The sequence below is a fragment of the Bison bison genome, unplaced genomic scaffold (assembly GCF_000754665.1).
Source record: "Bison bison bison isolate TAMUID 2011002044 unplaced genomic scaffold, Bison_UMD1.0 scf7180017864341, whole genome shotgun sequence".
NCBI lineage: Eukaryota > Metazoa > Chordata > Mammalia > Artiodactyla > Bovidae > Bison > Bison bison.
In genome coordinates this window covers 6,486,256-6,512,590 of record NW_011494913.1, presented here as the reverse complement: position 1 = coordinate 6,512,590, position 26,335 = coordinate 6,486,256, and the positions used below count along the sequence as shown (strand labels likewise).

Genomic DNA, 26,335 nt, shown 5'->3' with positions numbered 1-26,335 from the left:
GGCTCCAACATCACTGCAGACAGTGACCGCAGTCATGAAATTAGAACACGCTTGCTCCTTGGAAGGAAAGTTATGACAAACCTAGACAGCACATTAAAAAGCAGAGACATCACTTTACCACAAAAGTCTGTAGAGTTAAAGCAATGGGTTTTCCAGTAGTCATGTACAGGTGTGAGGGTTGGACCATACAGAAAGCTGAGCGCCAAAGAATTGATGCTTTCATACTGTGGTGCTAGAGAAGACTCTTGGGAGTCCCTTGGACTTTAAGGAGCTCAAACCAGTCAATAATACAGCAAATCAACCCTGAATTTTCATTGCAAGGACTGTTGGCGGAAGCTGAAGCTCCGAAACTTTGGCCACCTGATGAAAAAAGCCAACTCCCTGGAAAAGACCCAGATGCTGGGAAAGATTGAAGGCAAAAGGAGAAATGGGTGGCAGAGAACGCAATGGTTACATAGCATTGCAGACTCAATGGACATGAATTTGAGCAGACTCCAGGAGGCAGTGAAGGACAGGACAGCCTGGAGTGGGGAGTCGGTGCGTTGCAGAGTCAGACACGACTTAGCAACTGAACAACAGAATTTCCATACACTCTTTGCCCGCACACACGCACAGCCTCTCACTACCAACAACTTACATAAGAGTAGTGTATTTGCTACAATCAATGAACACATTGACACAGCAGCATCACTCAAAGCCCACAGTTCACGTTAGGGTTCACTCTTGGTTTTGCAAACTATCAATTGTAGTAACATCATTATAGTAACACAGAACAGCTTCACTGCCCTAAAAGTCCTTTGTGCTTTGCCTCTTTATCCTTCTCTCCCTTCAATCCCTGGCAACCACTGGCCTACTGATCTTTTCACCATCCCCATAGTTTTGCCTTTTCCTAAATGTCATACAGTTGGAATCATACAGTATGTAGCCTTTTCAGATTGGCTTCCTTCATTTAGTGATTTGCATTTAAGTTTCGTCTGTTTTTCCATGGGTTGATATAGCCCACTTCTTTAGAGCACTGAAAACCTTTCTGCTGCCTGAATGTACCAAAGTTTATTTATCCATTCACCTACCGAAGGACACCTCTTGGTTGATTCCAAGTTTTGTCAATTATAAATAAAGCCGCTATAAACATCCAAGTGCAGGTTTTTGTATGGACGCTAAGTTTTCAACTTACTGGGGTAAATACCAATGAGTATAACTGCTAGATCTTATGGTAAATATGTTTAATTTTTAAGAAACGGTCAAATTGTCTTCCAAAGTGGCTGTTCTATACTGTTTTCCCACCAGCAATGAATAGCTCCTACTGCTCTACTTCCTCATGAGCTTTTGATGTTGTCAGTGATCTGGATTCCGACCATTCTAACAGGCATGTAACGGGAGGCCTGGCGTGCTACAATTCATGGGGTGGCAGAGTCGGACACAACTGAGCGACTGAACTGAACTGAACGGAATGGTATTTCACTGCTTTAATTTGCATTTCGCTAATAACATGCAATGTAGAGCACGGTTATCTTTTTAAAATGTAGAACTGATCACGTTATTCCTTAGCTCAAGGCCCCACAGTGGGTTCCCACTGTCTACAGATTTGACTCCTTAGAAAGGCTCCCAAGCCCTACTTCATTTATACACATAGCTCATCCCGTCCTGCAATACCTCGGGCGGTCTCTCCGCTAATCATTTGCACCTGCAGCTTCAGAATACATTGGTCTCTATATCGTTGCTCCTGCTCTCCTCTCCTCACTGCCATCCCCACACCTGGCCACTTGACAAGCACCTATGACCTTTCAAGACTCAACTCAAATAGTAGATAGTCCACAAAACCTTTTATGGTTACTCCCCTTCATACTCTGACCCCCATAATACAGTGCACCCATTACAATCAGTTTCATTTTTAAAATGGCTTTTTTGCTACTTAAAGGAAGGATTTACTGCCCCATCACCTAAAACAGTATTTTGTACATATTGGTGCACATTAAAAGGTTGTTCAATGAGAAAGTAAATAAATTTTCACCCTCTCAACTGATTTTTAGAGCAAAACTATAATACAGGGCTTCCCTTGTGGCTCAGCTGGTAAAGAATCCACCTGCAATTCAGGAGACCCTGGTTCGATCCCTGGTTTGGGAAAATCCTCTGGAGAAGAGATAGGCTACCCACTCCAGTATTCTGGCCCATATTTAATACAGTGAAGTATATTTAATATAATTAACTAACTAGGGAACCTGAATTGCATTGTGCATATACTGCAAAAGGTCCTGAAGATATGATGAAAGAAAAGCTTTTGCTGGCAGCACAGCTGCTTCAAGTGCTGTTATACTATCAAAATAATGAGTAATAAATATAATAACACAAAGTGAAAGCGAAGTGGCTCAGTCGTGTCTGACTCTTTGCAACCCCATGGACCACAGCCTACCAGGATCCTCCGTCCATGGGATTTTCCAAGCAAGAGTACTGGAGTGGGTTGCCATTTCCTTCTCCAGGGTATCTTCCTGACCCAGGGATTGAACCTGGGTCTCCCGCATCGTAGGCCGACGCTTTACAGTCTGAGCCACCAGGGAAGTCCTAATAACACAAAGTGTTGTGCTAATACTACTGCTGGCGATAGTGGTAAAAGACCGTTACTTTCACTTAAAAGCCAAATATATGGCTATATTGCTCAGGCTGTGTTTCTCATTTCCTTAATATCTTCACAGGCCTGTAGAAATAATGAATGTATAAAATGAACCCCTAACCCCTTTTTCCATCTCACTGAAATGACTGTTTTTGGATTCAAAATATGATTTTGGATAGAATGTGGATTCGTAAGAACACACTTACCATGCTATATCAAATAAGAACATACTACAGAATTATCAGTGTCTGTACCCTCAAAGCCAAGAGCACTTTTATCTACATAGTAAGAGATCTAGTAAGAGAGGTCAGGGGTCAGAATATTAAACTGAGCATTAGAAAAATAAAGCCATGGGTGACCAGTGCCTGCCCAAGGAATTCAGAGACAAACATAAAAAGCATTTCTTTAACCACAGTAGACTTCCACAGCAATACCCTGAATATAATAAACAAGGGGTGGGAGATGGGAGAAGGTAACATAAAGACAAGTTTGGAAGCCCTTCATCTACAGTGAGAATGGATACAGTAATAATGGTCTAAAGAAAAAACAGCGACTTAGAAGAGCATTCCTGGTACTAGGGCACTGCCACAAATCTAGGTCCTAATCATGCAGTAATTTCCAACATCCAAAAAGAAGCAAGATTGGTAATCAAATTCGAAACTGAAATGTATGCCTCTAAGAAATAATTATACCTTTCCTCAGTAGTAGAAATCACTGCATCAGGACACCTTCTGAAAGTTGTGGCTGAATATGCTTGACTGAGCTTACTATGGAACCCTAACATGCTGGAAAATGAGGGGCAATGAAGAATCAAAAACAGGATGGAACATGATACAAGGACAGCTTAAAAAAGAAAAAAAAAAAAAAACAGAAGAGGAGGAAAAAAGGACGAATGCGGCGGGAGGGGAATTACTTCCAGAATTTTTACCAATAATTTTTTTAAAAATGCTTAGCTATTAAGAGTAATGGCAGCAAACATTTCTCTCTTGTCTTCTGAAAAAGTTCTTAAAATACAATCACCACAGATGTAAGGGAAATGAAAGACAGGTAACGCAGGACAGTGCTGAATGACTAATTTCAGTAACTCAAAATCAGCTTTATCCTCTCTGTTCTAAAGAGTATTAGTCATATAAAAGCAGTTCTTTTAAACTCTTCTCCCGACATGAAGAGATCCAGCATATTACGCAGCCCTTAAATATACCAACTTTTAATGAACTGTTTTTACTAATGTCTGGAAATATCCGTAAGTTTTAAATATATGCTTCAGAATTACATCCACCACGTCACGCATCTGTACCCTAAGCTCTGAAATCAGTTTTCCAGCGGGATTGGGAAGCTCTTCGGAGCCAAAGCCTTCTCGAGCCTTCAAAGTAGACATTTGAAGAGGACGGAGTCACCTGCGCAGCCCGTGCTCCTCCAGGATAAACTCCGGCTACGCACACGCACTGGCCCGATCAGGACCGCAGAGGTCAGGCTCCGCGTCAGAATCGGCGACTCGCAGGGAAGCACCTGTCCGGCGGGGCGGGCACCCCGCGTCGCGCCCGCGGGGGGCGGAAAGTGGAGACAGTCTCCTCCGCCCAAGCAGCCCACCGTGCCGGTTTCGGGGCAGCGGCGGCGGAGGGGGCGCAGCCAAGAGGCCAGCGGCAACAGCGCGGCCCGACTCAGCGGCCCGCGACCCTGGGCGCCCTCCCCATCCGGCCGCTCGCCCTCACCGGCTCTCTTCCACTCGCTCGCCCGCCCGCAGGTCTTTAAGGAGGCGCCGCCCCACGAGCGACGCTGCTGCAGGCACCGACGAGCAACGCTCCGCCGCCGCCGCCGCCGCGACCCCGCCCCTTTGTGACACCGCGCACCAATCGCTCGCCAACGCTCGCGTCGCCCTCCAATCAGTGGGGTCGGGGGCGGGACCTGACCGCCGGATGCCGGCGGTTGCTCGGAAGCCCAGTCTGCCTTCGCGTTCGGTGGTGGTTGTCGGTTAGGAGAAGCCCGGATGTTCTTTATTACTAACAGTGGCCGCCTGACGAGGGCCAAAGCGGGCGGCAGGAGACCAGTCGCACAGCCTTCTGGGAACAACAGGGTTGGCCTGTGGCCGGACGAGGGTGTGGACAGCACCTTTACCAAGACCAACCTAAGGCGCTCTTAGAGGTGCCTGACTTGCTGAAGCCATAGTCCCAGTCGATGGTCTTCCAAGAACCTGTGCACTTCCACTGCGGCCCAGGAGCCATGCCTTGAATGGATGCTTCTCCACGCACTTCACTGTCCCCTAATGTTTCTAGTCCTGCCTACCTTATCTGAAACGTGGGGCCATTGCCATGCCTGGTTGAAAGCAAGGGGGAAAGAAAACACGTTCTGCAGGTCTTACCCATTTTTTCCTCATCCAACCTACCGAGAATTGTGTGGAGTTGAAATTGAGTGGGTACTTCGGGTTGTTAAACTGCAGTGTTGGGTATGCCCAACCAGCCAGCCCCTTCTGTTTTCTAATTGTCAAGCTGTTGAGCTTAGTGTACACCATAACGGACAACACAAGCCTTTCAGCCTGACATGGCCTCCATTGCTGCTTTTTCTCATTTCCCATAGGTGTTCTAAATCCAACCCTTACAGTTTTCCTACTATCCTGGCCTATTGTTTTACTAGTTGGATTAGTTAGTTGACAATAAAAGTAGTCTCCCTCTCACAGAAGCTTTTACTAATCCTTATCTTGTGACTCAGAGGAACCAGTCTAAAATGAACTGCAGTATCTAATCCTTGTCACCCATCCTTTCACATTCTCTGAGAACCTACCCACCAATTTATCTCCACAATTCAGAACATTGAAAATACACTGAAGTTTATGAGGAGGTACTGGGGCTTTCACACATCTTCAGGCTGTCTCGCCAATGATTCCTTCTTAAATTCTGAGTAGATTGGAGCTCCTTGAGGAACAAGATAAGATTATTATCTTTGTAGACAGCCTATGATGGAGTGAATCTTACTGAATCAAACCTTAGCTTCCAAACCTGCCTGCCTCCCCTCTCAGTCAGGAGAACTGAGAGAACAAGCTACAGTCAGGTGAATGAGCTGATGTCAATGTATGGCAATAACCACCACAATATTGTAATTAGCCTCCAATTAAAAAAAAAAAAAAGCCTTGGGTCCCAACACTGGAAGCCAATTCATTACCATCATCATCTACCAAGTTTCAAGTGCCAGATAATTAATGAAGATCTTTGCATATTCTCTCTCTTAACAATCCTGCAAGGTTGGTACTGAGGCCCCTACATGAATGACAAAGAAGGAAATAACTAAGGTAAAACAAGTTGCCTACACTCAAAACAGTTCTAAGTGGCAGATTTAAATCTAGGCCTCAACACAGAACTCCAAACTTGTTCCACTATGTTACTTTGCTTCCACATTTTGCCTCATCTGTGAAATGAGGGCAATATCTGTATCTGGTAGAGTTATGGAGACTGTATGTGTGTGTGTGCATGCTCAGCCAGATCCACCTCTTTGCAACCCCATGGACTGTAGCCACCCAGGCTCCTCTGTACCTGGAATTTTCCAAGCAAGAATACTGGAACAGGTTGCTATCTCCTCCTCCAGGGGATCTTCCCAACCCAGGGATCAAACCCACACCTCTCGGGTCTCCTGCACTGGAAGATCCAATTCTTTACCACTTGAAAACAGGAATAGTGCCAACCATTGAACCAGTGAGTGTTAAGTTCCCTCTCCCTTTCAAGCATCTCAAAATAGCAATTTGCATATTTTCTAACTTTACTGTCTCTTGAATTCCCTGGAATCAGTCCTAATGGTGGGTCAGTAGATTTTATCATTCCAAAAGAAACACATGTCTAACAAATGCTTACTGAGTGAGGAAGATCCCATATTGGGCTCTGACTCAAGAGCATACAAGTAGCTCTGAATACAAATACCCTAAGGCACAGAAGGAAGATGCATTACATGGGTAGGGAAAAGGAACAGCAAACTAGTATGTACCACCTGGGTCACTCTCTCGGCAGAGCAGGACGAACAGCTGATCTGTGACAGCTATACAAAATCTCCTGAGAATAAACAATTCTCAATTCAACTTTATAAAGTATCCAAGAAAGAAAGAAGTTAGTGGCTTCAGAATGGGTGAAGCCAACTGGGTCTGCTTACAAGATTGCACCACGTTACGGACTGAATACTCGTGAGCGAGAGAGCACCACACAGGAAAAGAGACTAGAAGTATCCGCCATCCACAGGGGACAACAGTTACAGAAAATTCCCATCAATGTGGAGTTCTACGCAACAGTGGTGCTCTAGAAGCTGACATTCCCATCCTCAGCATTTCTCCCTACCATTATCTGGGTTCATTCCGCTGCTTTCAAAAAATAATGCAAAGCTCCAAGGAGTGGAGACGGATGCATTATGACAACGTCAGCAAACTGCTTCTGTAAAGGGCCACAAAGGACACACCTTGGACTCTGAGCCGTCCAGTCTCTGACGCAGCCGTCAGCTCTGGCGTTTACCTACTACGGGTGCAACAGCCATCAGTTCCGTTGCTCAGTTGGGTCTGACTCTTCGTGACCCCATGGACCGCAGCATGCCAGGACTCCCTGTCCATCACCAACTCCCAGAGAAATGAATGGGTATGACTGCCTCCCAGTAAAACTCTATTTTCAGAAATAAATAAATAAACAAACTGTAGAGGACTGTAGTTTGCCAACTCACTGTAGCAGACCTGTAAGGTCTCTTCAAAATTCAGTGGAATGCGAGGAAACCTGCTCTCCTAGCACAAAGACACGTGAAGTGTATAATCTCTCATCCTCTTCTTCTATCTAGTGCCCAGGCTCTAAGTTAGGGCTCCCATTTATTTAGGGAAGACTTCTGGTCATGTCAGGCATTTGCTTCCTCTGGGAGTCTCTACCCACCTATGAAAGGCACAAATAGGTTTCTTCTCTAATAGACCCTAAACCCATGGCCCCACCAAGGCTAATCAAAATATGGTTTTAAAAAATAGTAACACTGTGAAACATTTATTTTTGTTTGCAGAATTAAGCATGATTTTAAAACCAGTACAGAAAAATATTAAGTATGCTGGGCAAGAGGTGAGCAAGTTGTTTCAGTATTTGTTTTCTATAATTCAGTTAAGGAGCACAGAAGACAGCATCATTAACTCAAGGATGTAGCTGAAAGATACCCTGTACACTCTACTGGCCTCCAAAGGCATTCAAGGGATCATCAAATATGCTGGAAACCTTCTGTCCAGATCTCGATTCAGTCACTTTCTGTGAAGATCGACTTTTTGATTTGGTTGTCTTAGTCTGGATACCAGAGGAGAAGATATCATCTTTAAAAATGGGGAAGAAAAAAAAGAAAGAAAGAGTCACAGAATAGGCAAGAAAATGTGTGCTTTTAAGACGTATCTACACAAACCAGCAAAGACTCAAGTCTGATAACAGCACAGGATACCTAAAACCACTAAGAGGAGGTTAAGCCTCTAAGACTCCAGCCGGTCCTGACTCTGCTACTAACCAAGTTTTCTGATCACATACAAGTTATAGTTTCTGTCTGAGTATAATTTTCTCAGCTACAAAGCCGTATGTGCACATGCAGGAGAGGAAATGCAGGAGGATAAGTTAATCTCCAGTCCAGCCCATGACTTGACCATCTGTGATATTATACTTATTTCTACTCTACATTCTTTTGCCTTTGGGTTTTAAAAGGAAAAGGCACTAAAAATAAGCAAAGGGAAAAATCCAATCTCAGTCTTTCAGAATAAACACATCAATTTGCAGGATCTCAATGCCAAAAACGCAGTCTAATGCCTACTTTGGATGACTGGCAGGGGGCACAGTAAGATGAAAGTTAAATTAGACTTCACAGTCAAGCTCCAGGCTCTTCACCGCTAGGATATTTATCAAATTTCTTGACATCCATCATAACAAAACATGGTTTCAACAAAATGACTAGTCGATTTACTTATCCACCGTCAGTCTATCCCAGAAATATAGAGCAGGTCAAAGGAAACCGACTAGGGAATGTCTTCCAGGAAAGGGTCAAGACAAAGACAGCGAGAGAAATATCAAGTCACTGAACGGTGATGACTCTCTCTGTCATGTACAGAAAACCAAACTTACCTGTATCATCGTCAAATATAGACTTAGCTTCCACTTTCTTTTTGGACTTTCCTTTTGGTTTTACAGTTAGGTCAGCAAAGATATCAATGTTGTCATCGAACAAGTTGGAGTCAAATGTTCTTTCCTTCTCTCTCGTTTTTTGTGAGGGTTTATTTGCTTCTGTAGCAAATATATCATCCTTGTAAGCCAAAAAACAACCAAAACAATTTTTAATCAAGGTTTTTTTTTCTTTACTACATACATTCATTTCAACAAATTGAAGAAATGCCGACTGCCACGGTGTTCTGTGACAGCCACATTAGCTGCTCCTCTGTCTGGAGAGCACTACCCAAAATCTCTGCCTGGCAAAGTCCTTTTCATTCTTCCAGGTCCCAGCTAAAACACAAGCTGCACAGAGAGCCCTTCTCTACCAGTGCTACCTGAAGAAGCACCTCGCACACCAATCTACCACTCTGCCCCACTGCCCTGGGTTGTTTCAGGCACTTAACATTACCTGGAAACGTTACTGCCCTGTCTGATCCAGTTCCCCTCCCTGAGAGCTCTGGGGAACAGAGCATGGGTCCTGGTTCACCTTGTGTATCCAGTATCCAGATTCTCAATAAACATCTGCCTAATGACATGCAATATCCAGATGCTCAATAAACATCTGCCTAACGACATCCAGTATCCAGATGCTCAATAAACATCTCCTGAAGAGTATCACCCAAGGCCTTGCTGTCTGTGTTAAATCATCAGCTCCTGCCATGGCCTGTTTCCTCAAGAACCAGAGATTAAACATCCAAGCTGTAAAGATATCACTTTATATATGCTGATTGCAGCAACATCTGTATAAAAATGATAAAAATCAAGACCTGTGTCAATGGTAATGGCCAAGAACAAAACAGAAAATCACTTCTGAATAAGTTTCAGAGTTATTTAATAAGAGAAAGAAAGTGAAAGTCACTCAGTCGTGTCGGAGTCTTTGCGACCCCATGGACTATACAGTCCACAGACTTCTTTAGGCCAGAATACTGGAGTGGATAGCCATTGCCTTCTCCAGGGATCTTCCTAACCCAGGGATCAAATCCAGGTCTCCCACATTGCAGGTGGACTCTTCACTGTCTAAGCCACCAGGGAAGCCCTAATAAGATAACCTAATAAGAGAACCTAAGTATAATTAGTACGAAAACTTAAGTATAATTACTAAGCAAGCAGATACTGAGCAGCAACAAAACAGCTTTAATGTAATCTCTGGTTCGAATGAGCCAATCAGGTATCTTCCTTAACAAAGAACCAGGCACAAAGATGTATTTTTATGTCCTATTACCTCAAATATATCTTGTGCTTTTGAGATAATATCCTGTTGACTGTTGGATTTTGACCCATTCTTCTTGCCTCTCTGGTCTGTAAACAGATCGTCCTCATCTTCCAGGAAAGGGAAAGGATTTGTTTTCTTTGCTGGTTTTGGTTTAATAGACTGAAAGAGATCATCATCACTGCCTGTCTCACCGAGAGCAGGGAACATGGGGCTTCTGTCTTTACTTCCCTCTGCCAGGTTGGCCAGGCTGCTGGCTGCCTTCACCTTGGCTTTTCTTCCTGCGGACTGAGATGCAATGCCCTTGGAAAAGATATCTCCAGAATCAAACAGATCATCCTCAAGAGGCTGACCCACAGATTTCACAAATGGGCCTCTGTTCATTCCAGGCACAGGACCACCTGCCCATGTTGGAGTGGCAGCTGCCACTGCTTCTTCTGCTCCACCAGCTGCCCTCAGCGGTGGCTGACGACCATCTGGTGATGTGGCACCATCTGTCAACTGTGCCACAAATCCCCTGGGGGAACCCACATCCTCGGCCTCAGTGGACTCCTGGGCAGCCAGGTGTCGAGCTGCGCGCGTCTGCGGTCTGCGCTTCCCTCTCACTTTGACCCGGGTCTGCAATGGCAAGAACCACATGTTGATCTGATGGTTTTTTAAAAGGTGCTCCAAGCTAACATAGCAAATAACCAACATCTCAAAATACTGTAAGGTTGTCTGGTCTGTTTCAATTAAGATACTATGTAACATACAGACAAGGTTATTTGTTAAAGATTTCCAAAGGCATTTCATAGCTCCTACTACTCCAAGACTAAGTCATTCTTAACCCTTTAGTATCCCCCATTTTTGAGTCTTTTGAGGACAATTTTTGTTCAGTTTGATAAGGCTTCCCTTACCTAGAGGCCACACCACTCTGTGTCCCACAGTGCTCCCTGGGCCCTACTCTGCCCTAGTTTAAACGCAGGTATCTTTCAAAACAGGAAAGAATCGGGGGGATTCTGGCACTAAGCTTTCTCAGAGGGCTAATGAAAAATCAGGCTCCAGAAACAGGGAACTAAGACAATGAAGAAAGAGAGGGGCTCTTTCCTTCCAGTCAACAAACACTAAATCCAATTTTAAATATTTCACATAAAAAAAAAAAAAAGTGGCCTGGGAATCACAACTTTCAATATATGCATCACTTATTAGTAATCACAAAATATGCATCACTTATTAGTAACAACCCAGTATTTATAATACTTTTCCAAAATACACTGTCAAGGCACATGCTACTTTAGGCAAAGTACTCAATGGTGTTTGCCTATTTCAAGGAAATTTCCTAAATTATTTCAAGAAGTAGTCCATTTAAACTTAACAGGAACAACAAAAAAGCTAACAGAAATATAACAAAACGAGGGATGTTTTATTTTTTTGTAAGGAAAACAGTTTTGAAAATACTTAAAATGCATGTATTTGCAGGGTCATCCTATGTACTACTGCTTACTCAAAGTACAGCTAAGACTTCTTAGAGAAGGAAGACTGGATAGAAAAAAAAGAGAACAAACTAAAATAAAAGTAAACCCCCAAAGAGGTCACGGTCCATGCAGCACAAGTCCACAGTCTTGCGCAACAGTGTGACATGGGATAACTGCCATGGGATCTCAGAGAGGGAGCCCAGGACAAGGAGCAGGAGGGGAAATATGCCAGAAGCTGTGACGTCTGTGCAGAGTTGCCAATGAGGAAAGAGCACTGCTGACTCAGAAGGTGGCATGAAGGGATGGCAGCATCGCACTGGGGCACGTGTGTTCAGGGAATGGTGCCTGGGGACTCGATTTAGACTGACGGTGTGAGGGGACTGGTGGGAGCTGGAAGCTTCAGTTAGCACAGACTGTAAATGGCTTTAATACTAAACCACGGAGCTTGAACATTCTCTTTTGAGCAGTAAGGAGACAGCAGAGGAAGTACATGGTGAGGATATGATCCGCTCAGGGTCTAGAAGGTCTCCAGGGAGCAGCCAGAAGCTGGTGAGCCAGCCACTGAGTTAGAACATAAACATAACAAACGTGGGTGGTGGAAGGGTGGACACAGAACTAGGGAGGTGGAAGGAAGGCGAGGAGGCTGAAGGAAAGAAGAGGCGCCTCCTTCAAATGAGGAATCGAGGTCAGCGGACCCTGTGTTACCGATGAATTCAGAAGAAACATGCAAATTGTTCTGGTTTGTTTTTCTTTAAAAAAAAAAAAAAAAAAAGGGCAGGCAGGCAAGCAAAGGAGGCTTCAGTACCTTGTTCGCACAGTGTAAGGTATCTGCCTGAGCTGGAAGGTCAAAGCTCACACCAGCCTCCCCACTCCCAGGAGGAGTGGGCACACGGTCCAGACTCTGCATCCTCCCAGGTTCCGACGAAGGAGCACCAGATTCTGGCAAAACAGACTTCATTCCAGAGATCTGGGGAGCTGCTGGAGGCAGCAAGGCTGCTGGGTTGATCGCTAAATTTGCCTAAAAAAACGAAAGGAAGCTGACTCTGTATTGTTTTCTTAAACACAACAGTCAATTATTGTTACTGTGACACATGAGGAAAGACTTGCTGTACATGATGTATATAATATGAGAGGAGAAAGAGAAATGCAGGGAAATCTCCTGATCCACTCTGAGCTGAGATGGAGGGCTATCACCTGTGCCCATCACAGGGCCCAAGAAGAGGTGTTACAGACCCAGCACACAGGAAGCAACGACTAGAGGGTGGGGAAGAGACGAGAAGACACCGGCAGCAGCTGACAAAAAGGAAAACCCAAAAAAGTGGATAGATGCCACAAGGCAGGCAATGAAGATTCCAGACATGTTATAATTACTTGTATTTTCCAGATCCGAGGGGATGGCTCTTTGGTTTTAAGTGGAGCGGGACCTGGTGAGTCCTGCGTGAAATTACATTCAGTTAAAAATCCACTGGGGAAAAGAGAAGTGTCTCTTGGATCACATTTATATCTGAAAATAAATTTGTGATGGAACAAAGCTATCGGTTTCTGTAATTCTACAATGGAAAAAGCATTTGAATCTATCCTGGACTCTCAGAACATTTCACGAACATTACTTCATTTGTGCTTCCTTATCCGTTGAGTTAGTGGAAGGCTGTTAAGACCATACATGGAGTAAAGGAGAGACAGATCATGAATAAGATTCGTAAGAATTATAGTGTTTAGAGCACCAGCTGGAAACATTATCACGCTGGTTATCTCACACAGTAAATATTAGCGCACACAGAAATTCACCCACAGCTTAATGCACTAGTTCTAGAAGCAAAAGAAGCTGAGACTTGAGTTACTGGAGATGTGCGAGTCCTGGAGCTTCATTTCCACAGCTCAGATCACCGAGGCCTCAGTGAGGTATCCCAGGACAGCTGTGAGCCAGGGCCGGGACACACTGTCGAGTCCTGGTCTGCTCTCAGAAGGAGCGCCTCAGAGAAGACTGCTGAGGAGGCCGGACAGCAGCAAGCTCAGAAGAGCCACAGAGAGGGAATCAAGAAACTGGATGCAATTGATACTTAATTCAAATGAAGTCCTACTCCAAGGTAGCCCAAAGGCAGAAATGAGGTTCCAGGGGAAGAAAACGTTCATTTTATCTTCACTCTACCTTGGAATCGAGTCTGCAGGCACTCCAAAAATAATAACGGTAAGCGTAGATTCATGGAAAGACCGTGCAGTGAGGAGAGGAGAGAGAAGCAAGGGCTGGGGAAGCAGTAAACAAAGAGAAGCAGTCCCAGTCGCTATTTCTTCCTTAATAAAGAGAACTCTGAATGACCCTGGGGCGGCATGATGGAGTTAATCTGTATTATAAGGCAAACAGGAGACGCAAGTCCTTAAAGAGATCAGTTCTAACCTGAGGTGTTTCCGATTTCCATATGTCTTTTTCTTTGATACCCTGAGTGGACTCAGGATGTTTCTGGTTCTTGACAGAGGAAATAGAGTTGTCTTTTTTCACTACCTTCTTCTTTTCTGGGATCTTCAAAAACAAAGAACACCCAAAGTCTGTCAAGTATCATAAGACATTAAGGAAAAGTCATAATGCAAAAAAAAAAAAATGGCTTCTGAGTTTTAAGTCATTTCTCAAGGGTTGAACAAACAAATACAAGGGCAGCATTTCAGAAATAGCTTTCTGAAGACTGTGACTTTGCCGGCATCCTCTCTATGGTAAAGAGAAAACAGAGAGTCCTTAGAAAAGCTACTGCAGAAGCGGGGGCGGGGCAGGGGTGCGGGAAATGACAACACAGATGAACATTCAGATTTGTAACTTTGCGCCTGAAAGGCATGAGTGCTCAGCCATCCTATCACATGCAGTGGTCTTTCAATGAACAACTTTAGAATCACCCAAGATTTGTAACACAGTGAGAAAACCTGGTTAGTTATTGCTTTAATGCTAGTTAACTAGGAAACATAGGATGGGGACAACATGAACGCCCTCATCGGCACATCATTTGCTGTTCATTTACTTATGAGCATTTTCCTTAACTGTACAATTGGATAATTCATTTCCTTTCCCAGAAGTTTCCCCACATGCCATAGTATTGAGAACAAAAGGCTGGTACCAAAGGCTGCGACTTGGCAGAGCTGAAAAGATCATCGTCTTCATCATCTCCAAACAGGCTCCCAACACTGGGCTCTAACAACTAGAACAGACAAAACTCAAATTCAACATCCAAAACAAAACCAGTTCACAGAGTCCGGTGAGCGGCAGAAGTGCTAGTTAATACAGTAACAAAGCTATGTTGTGCAGAACCACTTGGAACTGACCCTGGATTTTTTGGTGCCAGAGAAAAGGTCAACATCTGGGTCGTTGTCCTTTTGGAGCTTGTGACTAAAAAGGAGCTCTTCATCCTGAAAGACACCTGTGCTCTTGGGGCGGGTACCAGGATCAGGACTCTAGGAAAGAGGGAAGGTCATGTACAGACTCCCAGCGATTTATCCAAGGAAATAACACAGATATAAAGATTAGACAACAAAGATGTCCCCTGTGGCTCTGTTTATAGTGTCCAAAGGTTGGACACAAGCTGAGTGTCCATCACAAAGGGAATGACACATGCACAGAATAGAATACTCAGGAGATACCAGCAACAGTGGAGAATATATTTATAAAAACAGATAAAACATACATAATCTGGGAAGATGATCTTTCAACCTTTGTGTGGTATCTGAATTGTTATTTAACATCAATCTTTAGTTCTAGTTCTATACTGAGGAACATTTTAGGAATGAAAATACAAAATTAAACAAGTTCTTTCTATCTCATTCCCAAAGGGAAGAAGAGACGGCAGGTGACTTAATAGCAGAAACTCACAGGTGGTCAAGCACATTTACCTAACTTCTGCTTACCAGCACCTTAGGCCAAATACCGGGCACAGGCGGATGCGCCAACCTTCCACTTTGTCCATCCTCATTCCACCTCATTACCTTCAGATTCCAAACAAGTTCTTTCTGTTTGCTAGGGTATCTGACATTTGCAAATTACTACTCACATTACTTGGTTTGATACTATAATGCCCCAGACTTCACATTCTAAAATTCTTCCCTTCATTCTTTAGTATCACAAACACAGATAGAAACAAACACACACACTCATTTCTGACAAAATGTGTCTCATTAAAATTAACTAATGATTATTGATTACACATAAAAGTTAGTGTAACACAGCAACTAAGATTAAAAGTTTTATATCCGAAATCTACATACAAAAGCATATACAGTAAGAGAAGGGAAGAAAATACAGCAAATTATTACATTTACTGTGTATAGCTCTCATTTATAAACAAGGCTATTCTACTAGTGTAATAAAAAAAATCATAGAACATTTGTTGTCGGACTATATCCTCAGTTTGATTTACAGAAAGTACTGGCAATCTACGGCCCAGCGCTGGTTTTCTTTTTTTTTTTTAACACCTCTGTTGAGATAAAATTCACCTAAGTGTGTAATTCAATGGTTTATAGTATATTCACAGAGTTGTCGAAATACCATTACAATCTAAGTTTAGCAAATCCTCACCATCCAAGAAAGAACCTCCACACCTGCCAGCTGTCACTCTCCACTTCTGTCCACTTCTTTCCCCAGACGCTGGAGCCACTCATCTAATACTTTCTATCACCATGGATTTGCCTATTCAGGACATTTCACATAAATGAATTCATATAATAACGTGGTTTTTTTGCCCCCGGCTTGTTTCATTCAACACGCTTCCGAGGTTCATCTGTGTTGTAGCATGCGTTAATAATTTACTCTCTTTATTGCCAGAGAATATTCTCTCGAATAGCTATACACACTGTGTCTATCCATTCATCAGCTGGTGGACATCTGAGCTGTTTCCATCTTTTGGCTATTATGAATAATACCTGTTAGGAACACTGCCTTCGAGTTTCTGCATGAACGTGTGTTTCCACTTCTCTTGGATACACACCTAGGGGTGGGACTGCTGGGTCACGTGGTAACCTTGCTGTTTGAGAGTCTGAGGAAGCCCCAAACTGCCGTCTGAAGTGGCAGCGCCACTTCACCCCCCACCAGCAGTGGAGGCGGGCACCGGCTTCCCCACCTCCTCAGCAGCATGTGGCCGCCATCAGAGCAGTCAACAACAGTGAGGCCAGAACGTGAAGAGCCCGGAGCCCTCCATGATCCAGCAACTCACATCACAGAACTGACAGTGAGATGAGACACTCTTGTCCTTCTGAAGGCCTGAACCTTCACAGCTTTGGCTCACCTTTCCTACTTCTTTTCTCAGAGCTTGGAAGCTGCTTTGATCTTCCGTTTTATCCTCTTCCTCATCAAATAAGCTAAGAACCGTTTTGGTTCTACTTTTAGTTCCTTTGTCCAATGGGGATGATGAAGAAAATAAATCAGAGTTCTTGGCTGTTTCCTGAGTAGGTACATTCAAAGATCCTTCCTGAAAATGGAAATAGTAAGGTTAAGGGAAAAAAGTGAGTAACGTCTGGAAACACAAATACTATTGTGGGGCCTACCAAGCTCCTCACTAATTCAGTTACTAACATATCTGTTTCAGGGCACGACAGCTAATCACACTTATCCTAGGTGACAAAACACTCCAGCCAATTCTTGATCAGTCACTCTAATGGAAGGTCTAGAACAGGTAATTTGTAATCAAAGATGATTTTTCCAATTAAAGATGATTTTTTTCCCCAAAAAAAAGATGATTTTTTATACGTACAGTTTAAAACCTGTATGTATAACTCCATCCAACCAAGATACATTATGTATCAGTTATAACCCTGAGTCACACAGCTTGCTCATGAGCTAGAAATAACTTCAAAGTCACAGATAGAACACAAAAGCCAATCACTGCAAATGGATTATATATTCTCTACTAACTAACTAACACATAACTCCAAGGGAGGAATCTAACTGATAGAACTGGACACTTAAATTGTAGAAGCCTTTTCTATACTCTGCAACTAGAAAAATCTCTAAAATAATCGTAAAATGCAGCATTCATTCATTCAACAAGCACCACATTTCAGGCAAGATACCATTGATTAGGATAACTACTGTTCCTGTATGAACTGCCAAGAAAAAAAAAGGAACAACTTCTAATTAAACATGCCATCAATTGTGAGGTGCATCCTAATTTCACAATGGTTAAACCGCGAAGAAAATAAGCTTCTTTAAATAAAATATGTGAGTTTGAATGTGGATACTTGGTGCAAGGTAACGCACTAAGCACTCTCACAGATATCATGGATACCAAAACGAACGTGGCCCCAACCCTCAAGGGGCTTATCTTCAAGCAAGGGAGGCAGCAGTGCAACCCGCAGCTGGAATCCAGGGAGAAAGCGGCCGCAGCACCACAGGAAAGGCCCACGAGGAGGTGATGAGAAGAGAAAGTCACACAACGACGCAGATACAGAGAAAACGTCTGCATCACTGTAGCCCCACGGAGCCTCAACAGCAAAAGTGTTTGTGACATTTCTTCACGTAGGCGCTAGAAGAGAGCTGATCACACACAGTAGAGAAAAGTTACCAGTGAGAGAAAGGCAGAGACTGAACGAACTGCCGATTCCCAGATGCAGCCAGCAGTCTTATTCACAGGCCTCCTATAGGAGAGGACAGACATCCCAGGAGAAGAAAGTTAATGCAGAAGAAACAATTCACTCCACTCTGTAATTCACAGGCAATAGCATCAAAGACTGGTAAATGAAAATGAAAATCTTCTTACAAGTTGTCACAGTGAATGTGATATCCTGGAGAAAAAGGGGGTGTATCAGGTTAAAAACTAAAGAAATCTGAATAAAGTATGAATTTTAGTTAATATTTTTTTTTAAAGCTGTCACTATGATTCAAGTACAAGTGGAAACTAAAAGAAACCAAAGGGAAACAGACTCCAGAGAATAGAGTAAGTCAAAAAGGACAGATGTGCAGGGAGAAAACCAAAAGGAAAAAGGAGCTGAGACAGAGAAAGGCAAAACACTGACAGTAACATAACCCGGGAAACGCGCGTCACGGCGTGCACACGCGCCTAGAAAAGAGAGCAAAGGCGCGAGCAGCGCTGGAGACCTCCGGGAACAGTGAGAGCAGGTATTGTCTTCTTCATGCTTTTCAGTGTTCTCAAAAGTTTCAACAACTGAGTCATCATTTTCTGTGGTAGAAAAATGTAAGGGTAAGTGCGTACATGTATAGGTTTTACAAGAACATCTGAGAGACAAAAATAACAGATGATACAAGAAAAAAAGAGTCCACCTTTCCTGACTCCTCGACCGCAGGAGTTCTCCCAAGTTCTGAGGTCCCCTTGGCGCTCCCAGCCTTCTTAGCTGCAGGTTTCACTCCAGACTGAGCCGCCTTTTCTTCCTCATCGCTGAACAGCAAAGGCGGTACTTCAGGGACAGTCTCTTTTTTCTATCAAAAGAGGAGTAAATGACATCCTCAAAAACAAACAAAAGGAAAGGGGCTTCCCTGCTGGCCCAGTGGTTAAGACACGGCGCCTCCACTGCAGGGGGCACGGGCTCGATCCCTGGTCAGGGACCCAAGATTCTGCATGGCTCACGGTATGGCTAAAGACAGACAGCAAAGTGTGCCTGACAAGCATGACAATGTATAGAGGAAGACAAACGTGTGCTCCTCTTCAGGGTTACTAGCTAAACATTGGGGTCAGCAGAGACAGGACAGGAGAGGAAAGGGGCACGAACAGGGAGGAGCAGTAACTACCACTGTCTCAGACCTGCCGGCAGTTTCTGCCCTGAGTCTGTGGTTGACTCCTGTGTCGTTAACCCCTCGTGGACGCCGTCAAGCAGCCTGTAACCTCTGCCACCAGACACTCAGCAGCCTCTCCTCTCTGCCCCCCTCCCTCCCTGCACATTTCAGCTGTATGTCATCACCCAGAGCTGACCTGCTAAAAGAAAACACCTACCAGATTACTTCGTCTCCCATCCCAAACGTGCACAGTTTGTATTAACTGTGGAAATGGCAATCCACTCCAGGACTATTGCCTGGAAAATCCCATGGACAGAGGAGCCTGGTCAGCTACAGTCCATGGGGTCACGAAGGGTGGGACACAACTGAGCAACTTCACTTCACACATAATCAACAGGCCCCGCTTTAAACCCGCATCTACCTGTGCCTCCTCAACCCTCACGCTTCCTGACACCTACAGTAAACTTCCACTCTTCCACACCGGATCCCCACTGTCCAGAGAAGCCAATCCTCCATCGTCCCAGCAAGGCTCAGCTCGGGTGTCACCCACAAAGATCTTCCCGTTCCCTTTGGTAAGTTACAGCTGCTTCGTTGCTAAGAATATTTATATCTATGCCTGGCCTTTACTGCCTTCTTAACTTACACTGATAGCTGTCATGCATCTTTATCCATTCATTTCAAAGGATCAAGCAGTATATTTCTCTAGCCAGTCACAGCATTTTATACCAAGTAAGGGCTCAGCACAAGCTCGGCACAAACACGACCATAATGCCACCATCCTCTCACCCCTTAATACTCCTTTTGATATAATTAACGTGAAGACTTGCTAATTCTTCAGCTCAAGTGATCATGGTGTAATGCCGTTTATATGTGATTGCTGAAAGCTATTTAGACTGGACAGGCACTAATGGAGTTTTCTTATCACACACCATTACCAATGTTTGAAAAACTTTAATGTTGATTTAAAAAAAACACAGAATTTACCATCTTAATCATTTCTAAGTGGAGAGTTCAGCACTATTAAGTACATCCACATTATTATAAAACCAACCTCCAGAATGTTTTCATCTTGCAAACCTCTCTACCCATTAAACAACTCCCCATTCCCCTCCCCACCGCACTCCAGGCCCTGGTAACCACCATCCTACTGTTTCCATGGATCTGACTGCCCTAAGCACTCACGCAAGAACGATGACACAGCATTTGTCGTTCCATGGATCTGACTGCCCTAAGCACTCACGTAAGAACGACCACACAGCATTTGTCCTTTTCTGACTGCTTTATTTCACTCAGCACTATGTCCTCAAGCTTCATCCGTGCTGTAGCCTGTCAGAATTTCCTTCCTTTTTTACTTGTTTACTATTAATAACAATAGTGAATAATTACAATCCAGGACCAAACTGTTAGTTCTTGAAACCTGCTCCTGTAAGGGATAACCTGTGCATTAACTGGCCGGGTCTGATGCTCGCGGAGTTCCGTGCTCCGGGACTAAGCCCAGCAGCCCCCCAGGAAGGGCGCACCGTGCTGCTCCCTGGTCCCCCTGAGACCCGGATGCCTACAACTCGCACTGAAGGGGCTGCGTGATGCTTTCCTCCAGGCTTTGCACGTGTACTTCACCTGTAAAACACCATTATCAGGAGATCTCTAAAGTCAGGCAAAGGAGTTTTTCCACAAGATTCAGGCTCCAAGGTTAGGTTTTAGGACCTCATTGAGGGAACCATCAGTATTCACATAACATCATCTCAAGGATACTTCATGGGCTAAGAGGTTAGGAATACCGTTGTTGCAGGAGGAACAGATGTGGGAGGAGAGCCGAACAGAGAGCTTCCGCTGTCAGCATCATCTTCAAACAGAAGTGATGCTCTCTGGGCCTTCTTTTGGCTGTACAAACAAACAAAGAGTCCAACTGGAGGCAAATGTGATTTTAAAAATACAATATTCTTTCCAGGCCATACCTACAGGAACCCACATACCACCAAGTCAATCGTTGACCTTACACAGTTGCATTTCTATCCAAATGACAAACTTAAGTAACTTGGACAAAACTCCACATTCTTTAGGGTATCCCAGGGGGAAAAGAAAAACAAAAAAAGACAAATCATACTTAAACCCCTAACAAACTTAGGAAAAACAGTATTTTAAGGTTAAAAAAAAAAAAAGGAGAGTGCTTCCCTGGCAGCCTAGTGGTTAAGACTCCACGCTTCCAATGCAGGGAGCATGGGTTCCATCCCTGGTTGGGAAATGAAGATCCCATAAGCCACGCAGAGATAAGCAGAAGAAATTAGGTAAGGATCTATGAAGAAAAACATTTCACAGTACCAAAGGAGAATACCGTGCAAGTGAAAACCAAAGACATTCTCGTTTGGACCATCACCAGGTGATGAACCATCAGCATGTCACTCCCAGAAACTGACATCTTGCACATCAAATACCTTCACCTGTTACCAGACACTGACGAAATGATTTCTTACATGGACTATCTCACCTGTCCTTGGCAATAGCAAACAGGTCATCCTCGTCATCCTCCTCAAACAGGCTGGTCTTTTTCACGGCCTTAACCTCCTGGTGGGTGGGCTCAGGGTCCCTAGGTTCTCCTTTAGACTTGTCAGATGTGGAGTTGGTCTGTGAATCAGTAACATGCCACTGGTCCTTAGAAGATAAAATACATGTTAAAGTCCTCTGGCAACCCCGAGTAAGAAACCTGAAAAATAAAATACAATCCTGCTTGTTAAGCTGAGCTGCGTGCAAACCAAGTGCCGCTTTGGAGGCGAGTCCACGTCCACGGCTCCCTTGAGCTCAAGTCCAGACAGCTAGGCCCGCGGAGCCCACACAGCTGCTGGCGTCTCCCTCCATCACTGCCTACCACACTCTCTCTCTCCCTGTGTTAGGATAAGGGTCTTCTCTACTTCAGAGAACAAAATTAATTATGAAGGGGAATGAGAAGGAACAAGAATGTTTAAAAAAAGTCAAGAACTCTCAACTTTAGAGGAGAATGATATTTGAATTACAATTTTTTTAAATTCCAAAGTAAGCTGGGGAAAAAAATGCATAAAAAAATCATGCAGGGGATTTCCCTGAGATTTCCCTTAGCAGTGGCTAAGATTCCAGACTCCCAACACAGAGAGCCCAGGTTTGATCCCTGGTCAGGGAGCTAGCAGTGACACCCCACTCCAGTACTCTTGCCTGGAAAATCCCATGGACGCAGGAGCCTGGTAGGCTGCAGTCCATGGGATCGCTCAGAGTCGGACACGACTGAGCAACTTCACTTTCACTTTTCACTTTCATGCACTGGAGAAGGAAACAGCAACCCACTCCAGTGTTCTTGCCTGGAGAATCCCAGGGATGGGGGAGCCTGGTGGGCTGCCACCCATAGGGTCGCACAGAGTTGGACGCAACTGACGCAACTTAGCAGCAGCAGCAGCAGGGAGCTAGATCACATGTGCCACAACTAAGAATCTGCAAGCTGTAACTAAAGATCCCACATGCTGCAAATAAGACCCGACTCAGCCAAATTAAAAGAAAAAAAAAAAAAATTCACACAACATAAATAAGACACAATGAAATCTGCAGGTAATCCTTATCACAAAATTCTGAATCTGGCCTTCAGAAAGCATTTAAGGAAACCCCACCTGGCTATGCTCACCCCTTCAAATCAAGGATCTCCTGAGCACTTGCTTAAGTGATCCTTTGGTCTCTGGAGTTTAGAGCTTTACAAATCCAAGTGGGTTTTGTAAAGCAGCAGCTGCTGTTATACAGAGTCTCAAGTTCTAACTTCAGACCTTTTGAATCAGAATCTGCCTTCATTAACAGTGTATCCAGTGACTTCTTCACAAGTTACAGTTTGAGAAGTGCTTCTTAAAGAAGTCCGACTCAACACTGACCACAAGCCAGAGCCCCCAAATGAGCTTCAGAAAACTCCACTGACGGGTCATCCCCCAAACAGTTAATTCAGAACCCCAGGGGTGGAATCGGGATCAGTGCTCTCTCAGGTTCCAAGTGACCTCAATGGCAGCCAAAGTCAAGCTACTTTTCTATAATGGAAGCCTGTTCATCTTTCCTCTGCAGGTACTATTGCTCCCTACTTTAGCTGGTATTTTTATTTTCCCTGAACTGCAATAATATGATAGAAAATTCAAATGATGGTTGGCCATTACCACAGGGAGAACAACCCACTAACAATGCTAGAAAGAATAAAAAAAAAAAAAAGGAAAATCCATCACCGTTCACAGGTTTGAGTACAAAAAGCAAATTATGTTGTATCATTTTAAGTTTCTTTCAACAAAAAACTGAACATGTCTATGATTGATCTATCTGTATCTTACCCTCAAAGCTTAACGACAATGTTAAAACAGAGCAATTATTATGAAATAAGAAGATTTTTAATGCTCACAGTTATCATCATTATACTTAGTGTTTTCCTACACTGCTAAATCTGAACAGCTGCTGAACTGTACTCTCCGCTGGCTGCAACAATATATATGCTCCAGACACCGGACGGCAATCCTGTGAGGACTTACAGACGAGGGGTGAACCAGCGTGAGCCACTCCTGCCTTGTCGAGCTACAGCCCTTGATCAGTGAAACACAGCGATCATTCAGCAACATGAAATAAGCCCTAATTCATTTGGATAAGTATGTATTATAAATTTGAGGACCATACTCACTTTATGCCCAAGTATTTTGAAAAGATTAACCTTTAAGTTAATGTACTATAATAAATATCTTTCTTCAAGAATAGAATGACAATTTTGTGAATACAGTCTTTAGTAACCAAATTTCACTAGATCTACACTAAGGAGAAAAAGAAGATGTTTAGGACAGCCGTAACTCTTAAATCCATCAAACCAACCCCGACTCCCCACTAGGAGATAAATTTCCACCCACCTCCTCATCACTGCTGAACAGTAAGGCAGATGCTTTCTTTTTGGGAGGCTCAGAGGGCTTTGTTTTCTTTTGGCTCTGAGTCAGTAGAGACGATGTCTGCTTCTTAGCAGCTGGAGTATCAAAAAGATTATCCTAGAAAAAAAAAAGCGGGGGGTCAGAAGAGTATGACAGCTTTGAACACATAAAACAAAAAACTAGATATTCTCTTGTGTTAAATTATGAGAGAGTAAGTCTCCAGTGAAGTGAAACATATATATAACATCTTTGGGAGGAAAAATCATACACTGCCAGTAGATGCCACTTCTCTCTTATTATAACCCTACAGCAACCGCTTACCATATTCTCTAACTGTATTCAGTCATAGAAGTGAAACAGAATTCAAAGGCAGCACACTCGGGTGGGAGCACAAGAGTGAGTAACAAGAAGACAAGCTCACAGAAACAGGAAGGAACTTGGCTCCGTCTGGGCCTCCTGTGGGGGCCTTCTATGCTCACTGGGAGAGCCCAAAGCCTACAGAAGGCGGGGGGACAGCACAGCCCCTGCAGCAGCCAGCAGCCTGCACCTTTCTTTCTATGAATTACAAACCAGAGCAATGAAGAAAAAGAAAGAAATGGGAAGCTTTCTCTACTCTCTTACATTTATGAAAGACACATACCTGGGGAAGAGAGAACAAACCATCAAAGGGCCTGAGCCCAGGTTAGACAGAAAAACACTCTTAACAATATACCACAACAGGTGAATGGCCCTGAAGCGTTAAGCTCAGATAAAGGGAGCCCTTAAGGAAATCGTGCAAAGGCAGGAAAGGCCGTGAGAGTAATGACCTGGCCCTCGCTGGAGATGCCCGAGACAGAGTAACATTCACCACGCATTTACTGCGTGCCAGGTGCTGTGCCGTCACAATGACGCTGTGGACTGTTAAGCCAGAGGAGACTCAGCAAGGTTGTTATCAGTACTTGCCCAAAGTCCCTGATCTGCATGTGGGGACCTACGGTATGAACACGGGCCCTGATGACAGAGCCCGTGAGCTCAGCCTCCCCGTGATTCTCTGTAAGAGCAAAGGCTTGGCTTTTCTTCCCTCTCATTTCTTTCCCCCACTTGGCTCTCTCATCCAGGGTGGGGAAGAAAAGCAAAGCAGGGACATGGCTGTCTTCTCCCCTCTACTCCCACTTCATCTGAGACACTCTTGTAGATCACTGGGTTTCATCCCCTGAAACTATTCCTTAAAGGCAGATTATACAAGTGCAATCTACAAAGTCTTGCACAGAGCTGGGTCAAGAAATCTAAGGGCTGCCCACTGTGCAGCTGAGAACTTAAGAAAGGAATCACTGAGATAAACACCGAGATGTGTGTGTTACGTGTGCCTCAGATGGCTCGGCTGCCTTCCTGCCGCCCCTCAGACGGCTCGCCTGCCTTCCTGCCGCCCCTCAGACGGCTCGCCTGCCTTCCCGCCGCCCTGTTCTACTGTAAGAGCCTCTGGATGCACAGCCATGTTAGCAATGGTTTTCTACCAACTGAAAACTCGATTAGCTTGTGTTGCAGAAAGTGTTTACCTGTCCATCTTCATCATCAAAAAGCAAGACTGAGCTGCGGTGTTTGCTAGGCAGGACACTTGCATCTTTTGACTTACTCACACTTTGAGAAGAAAACAAATCCTGTTGGATCAAGATTAAAGTTCCTGGTTAATAAAATGTATCAGTTTTAAAGTATCAGATATAAAATACTGAAGTTTATGGCACAACAGATGCCATCCATCCAGGTCTCTCTTGTCAGAGAGGAAAGCGGGCTGTCACAGTCCTCGAGGAACACACACCAGACTCTGTCCTTGCTGTGTGCAGGTGAGAAGGAAGAGAGCCACACCTGACTCCAGGCGGCCTCACAGGAGCCCAGAGGCTCCATTCTCCCACCTAGATGGCAAAGGACAGGGCGAACTTCGCCAATCAATTTCCTACCATGCTTAAAAAATAACTTCCTTTTTCTGTCCAGAGAATCAGAGAGATAAACACATGTAACAATGGAAATAGAAGCTAGATTCTCAAATTACTGGACCTGTGACACTGTTTAATGTAGTTATACCCCTTTTTCCTCTAACAAGAGTAGGATACCAGTCAGTTCAGTTCAGTCACTCAGTCATGTCCGACTCTTTGCGATCCCATGGACTGCAGAATGCCAGGCTTCCATGTCCATCACCAATTCCTGGAGCTTACTCAAACTCATGTCCATTGAGTCAGTGATGCCATCCAACCATCTCATCCTCTGTCATCCCCTTCTCCTCCTGCCCCCAATCCCTCCCAGCATCAGAGTC

The 26,335-nt window shown here is 44.2% G+C and overlaps 2 protein-coding genes across 14 annotated transcripts in view; both read right to left on the bottom strand.

The window, feature by feature from the left end:
- ZFAND4 (zinc finger, AN1-type domain 4) overlaps positions 1-4,409 on the bottom strand; it is a 52,073-nt gene extending 47,664 nt beyond the window's left edge. For 4 of the 7 annotated variants that reach the window (XM_010854460.1, XM_010854464.1, XM_010854465.1 and 1 more), the window contains exon 1: positions 4,006-4,314. The gene's annotated coding sequence lies outside the window, so the exon portion shown is untranslated. The other 3 variants (XM_010854461.1, XM_010854463.1, XM_010854462.1) reach the window with 3 other exon arrangements.
- Positions 4,410-7,583: 3,174 nt separating this feature from the next.
- Positions 7,584-26,335, bottom strand: part of FAM21A (family with sequence similarity 21, member A) — a 45,308-nt gene continuing 26,556 nt past the window's right edge. For 4 of the 7 annotated variants that reach the window (XM_010854452.1, XM_010854455.1, XM_010854454.1 and 1 more), the window contains exons 18-31: positions 25,584-25,685; positions 24,034-24,165; positions 21,636-21,799; positions 20,929-21,031; positions 18,701-18,856; positions 16,710-16,892; positions 14,758-14,886; positions 14,553-14,633; positions 13,847-13,969; positions 12,823-12,885; positions 12,257-12,469; positions 10,010-10,615; positions 8,704-8,881; positions 7,584-7,913 (exon numbers count right to left, since the gene is read on the bottom strand). In XM_010854452.1, coding sequence (XP_010852754.1) covers positions 7,774-7,913; positions 8,704-8,881; positions 10,010-10,615; positions 12,257-12,469; positions 12,823-12,885; positions 13,847-13,969; positions 14,553-14,633; positions 14,758-14,886; positions 16,710-16,892; positions 18,701-18,856; positions 20,929-21,031; positions 21,636-21,799; positions 24,034-24,165; positions 25,584-25,685 — 2,373 coding nt within the window. In that variant the 3' untranslated portion in view covers positions 7,584-7,773. The remainder of the gene's footprint in view (positions 7,914-8,703; positions 8,882-10,009; positions 10,616-12,256; positions 12,470-12,822; positions 12,886-13,846; positions 13,970-14,552; positions 14,634-14,757; positions 14,887-16,709; positions 16,893-18,700; positions 18,857-20,928; positions 21,032-21,635; positions 21,800-24,033; positions 24,166-25,583; positions 25,686-26,335) is intronic. The other 3 variants (XM_010854457.1, XM_010854458.1, XM_010854459.1) reach the window with 3 other exon arrangements.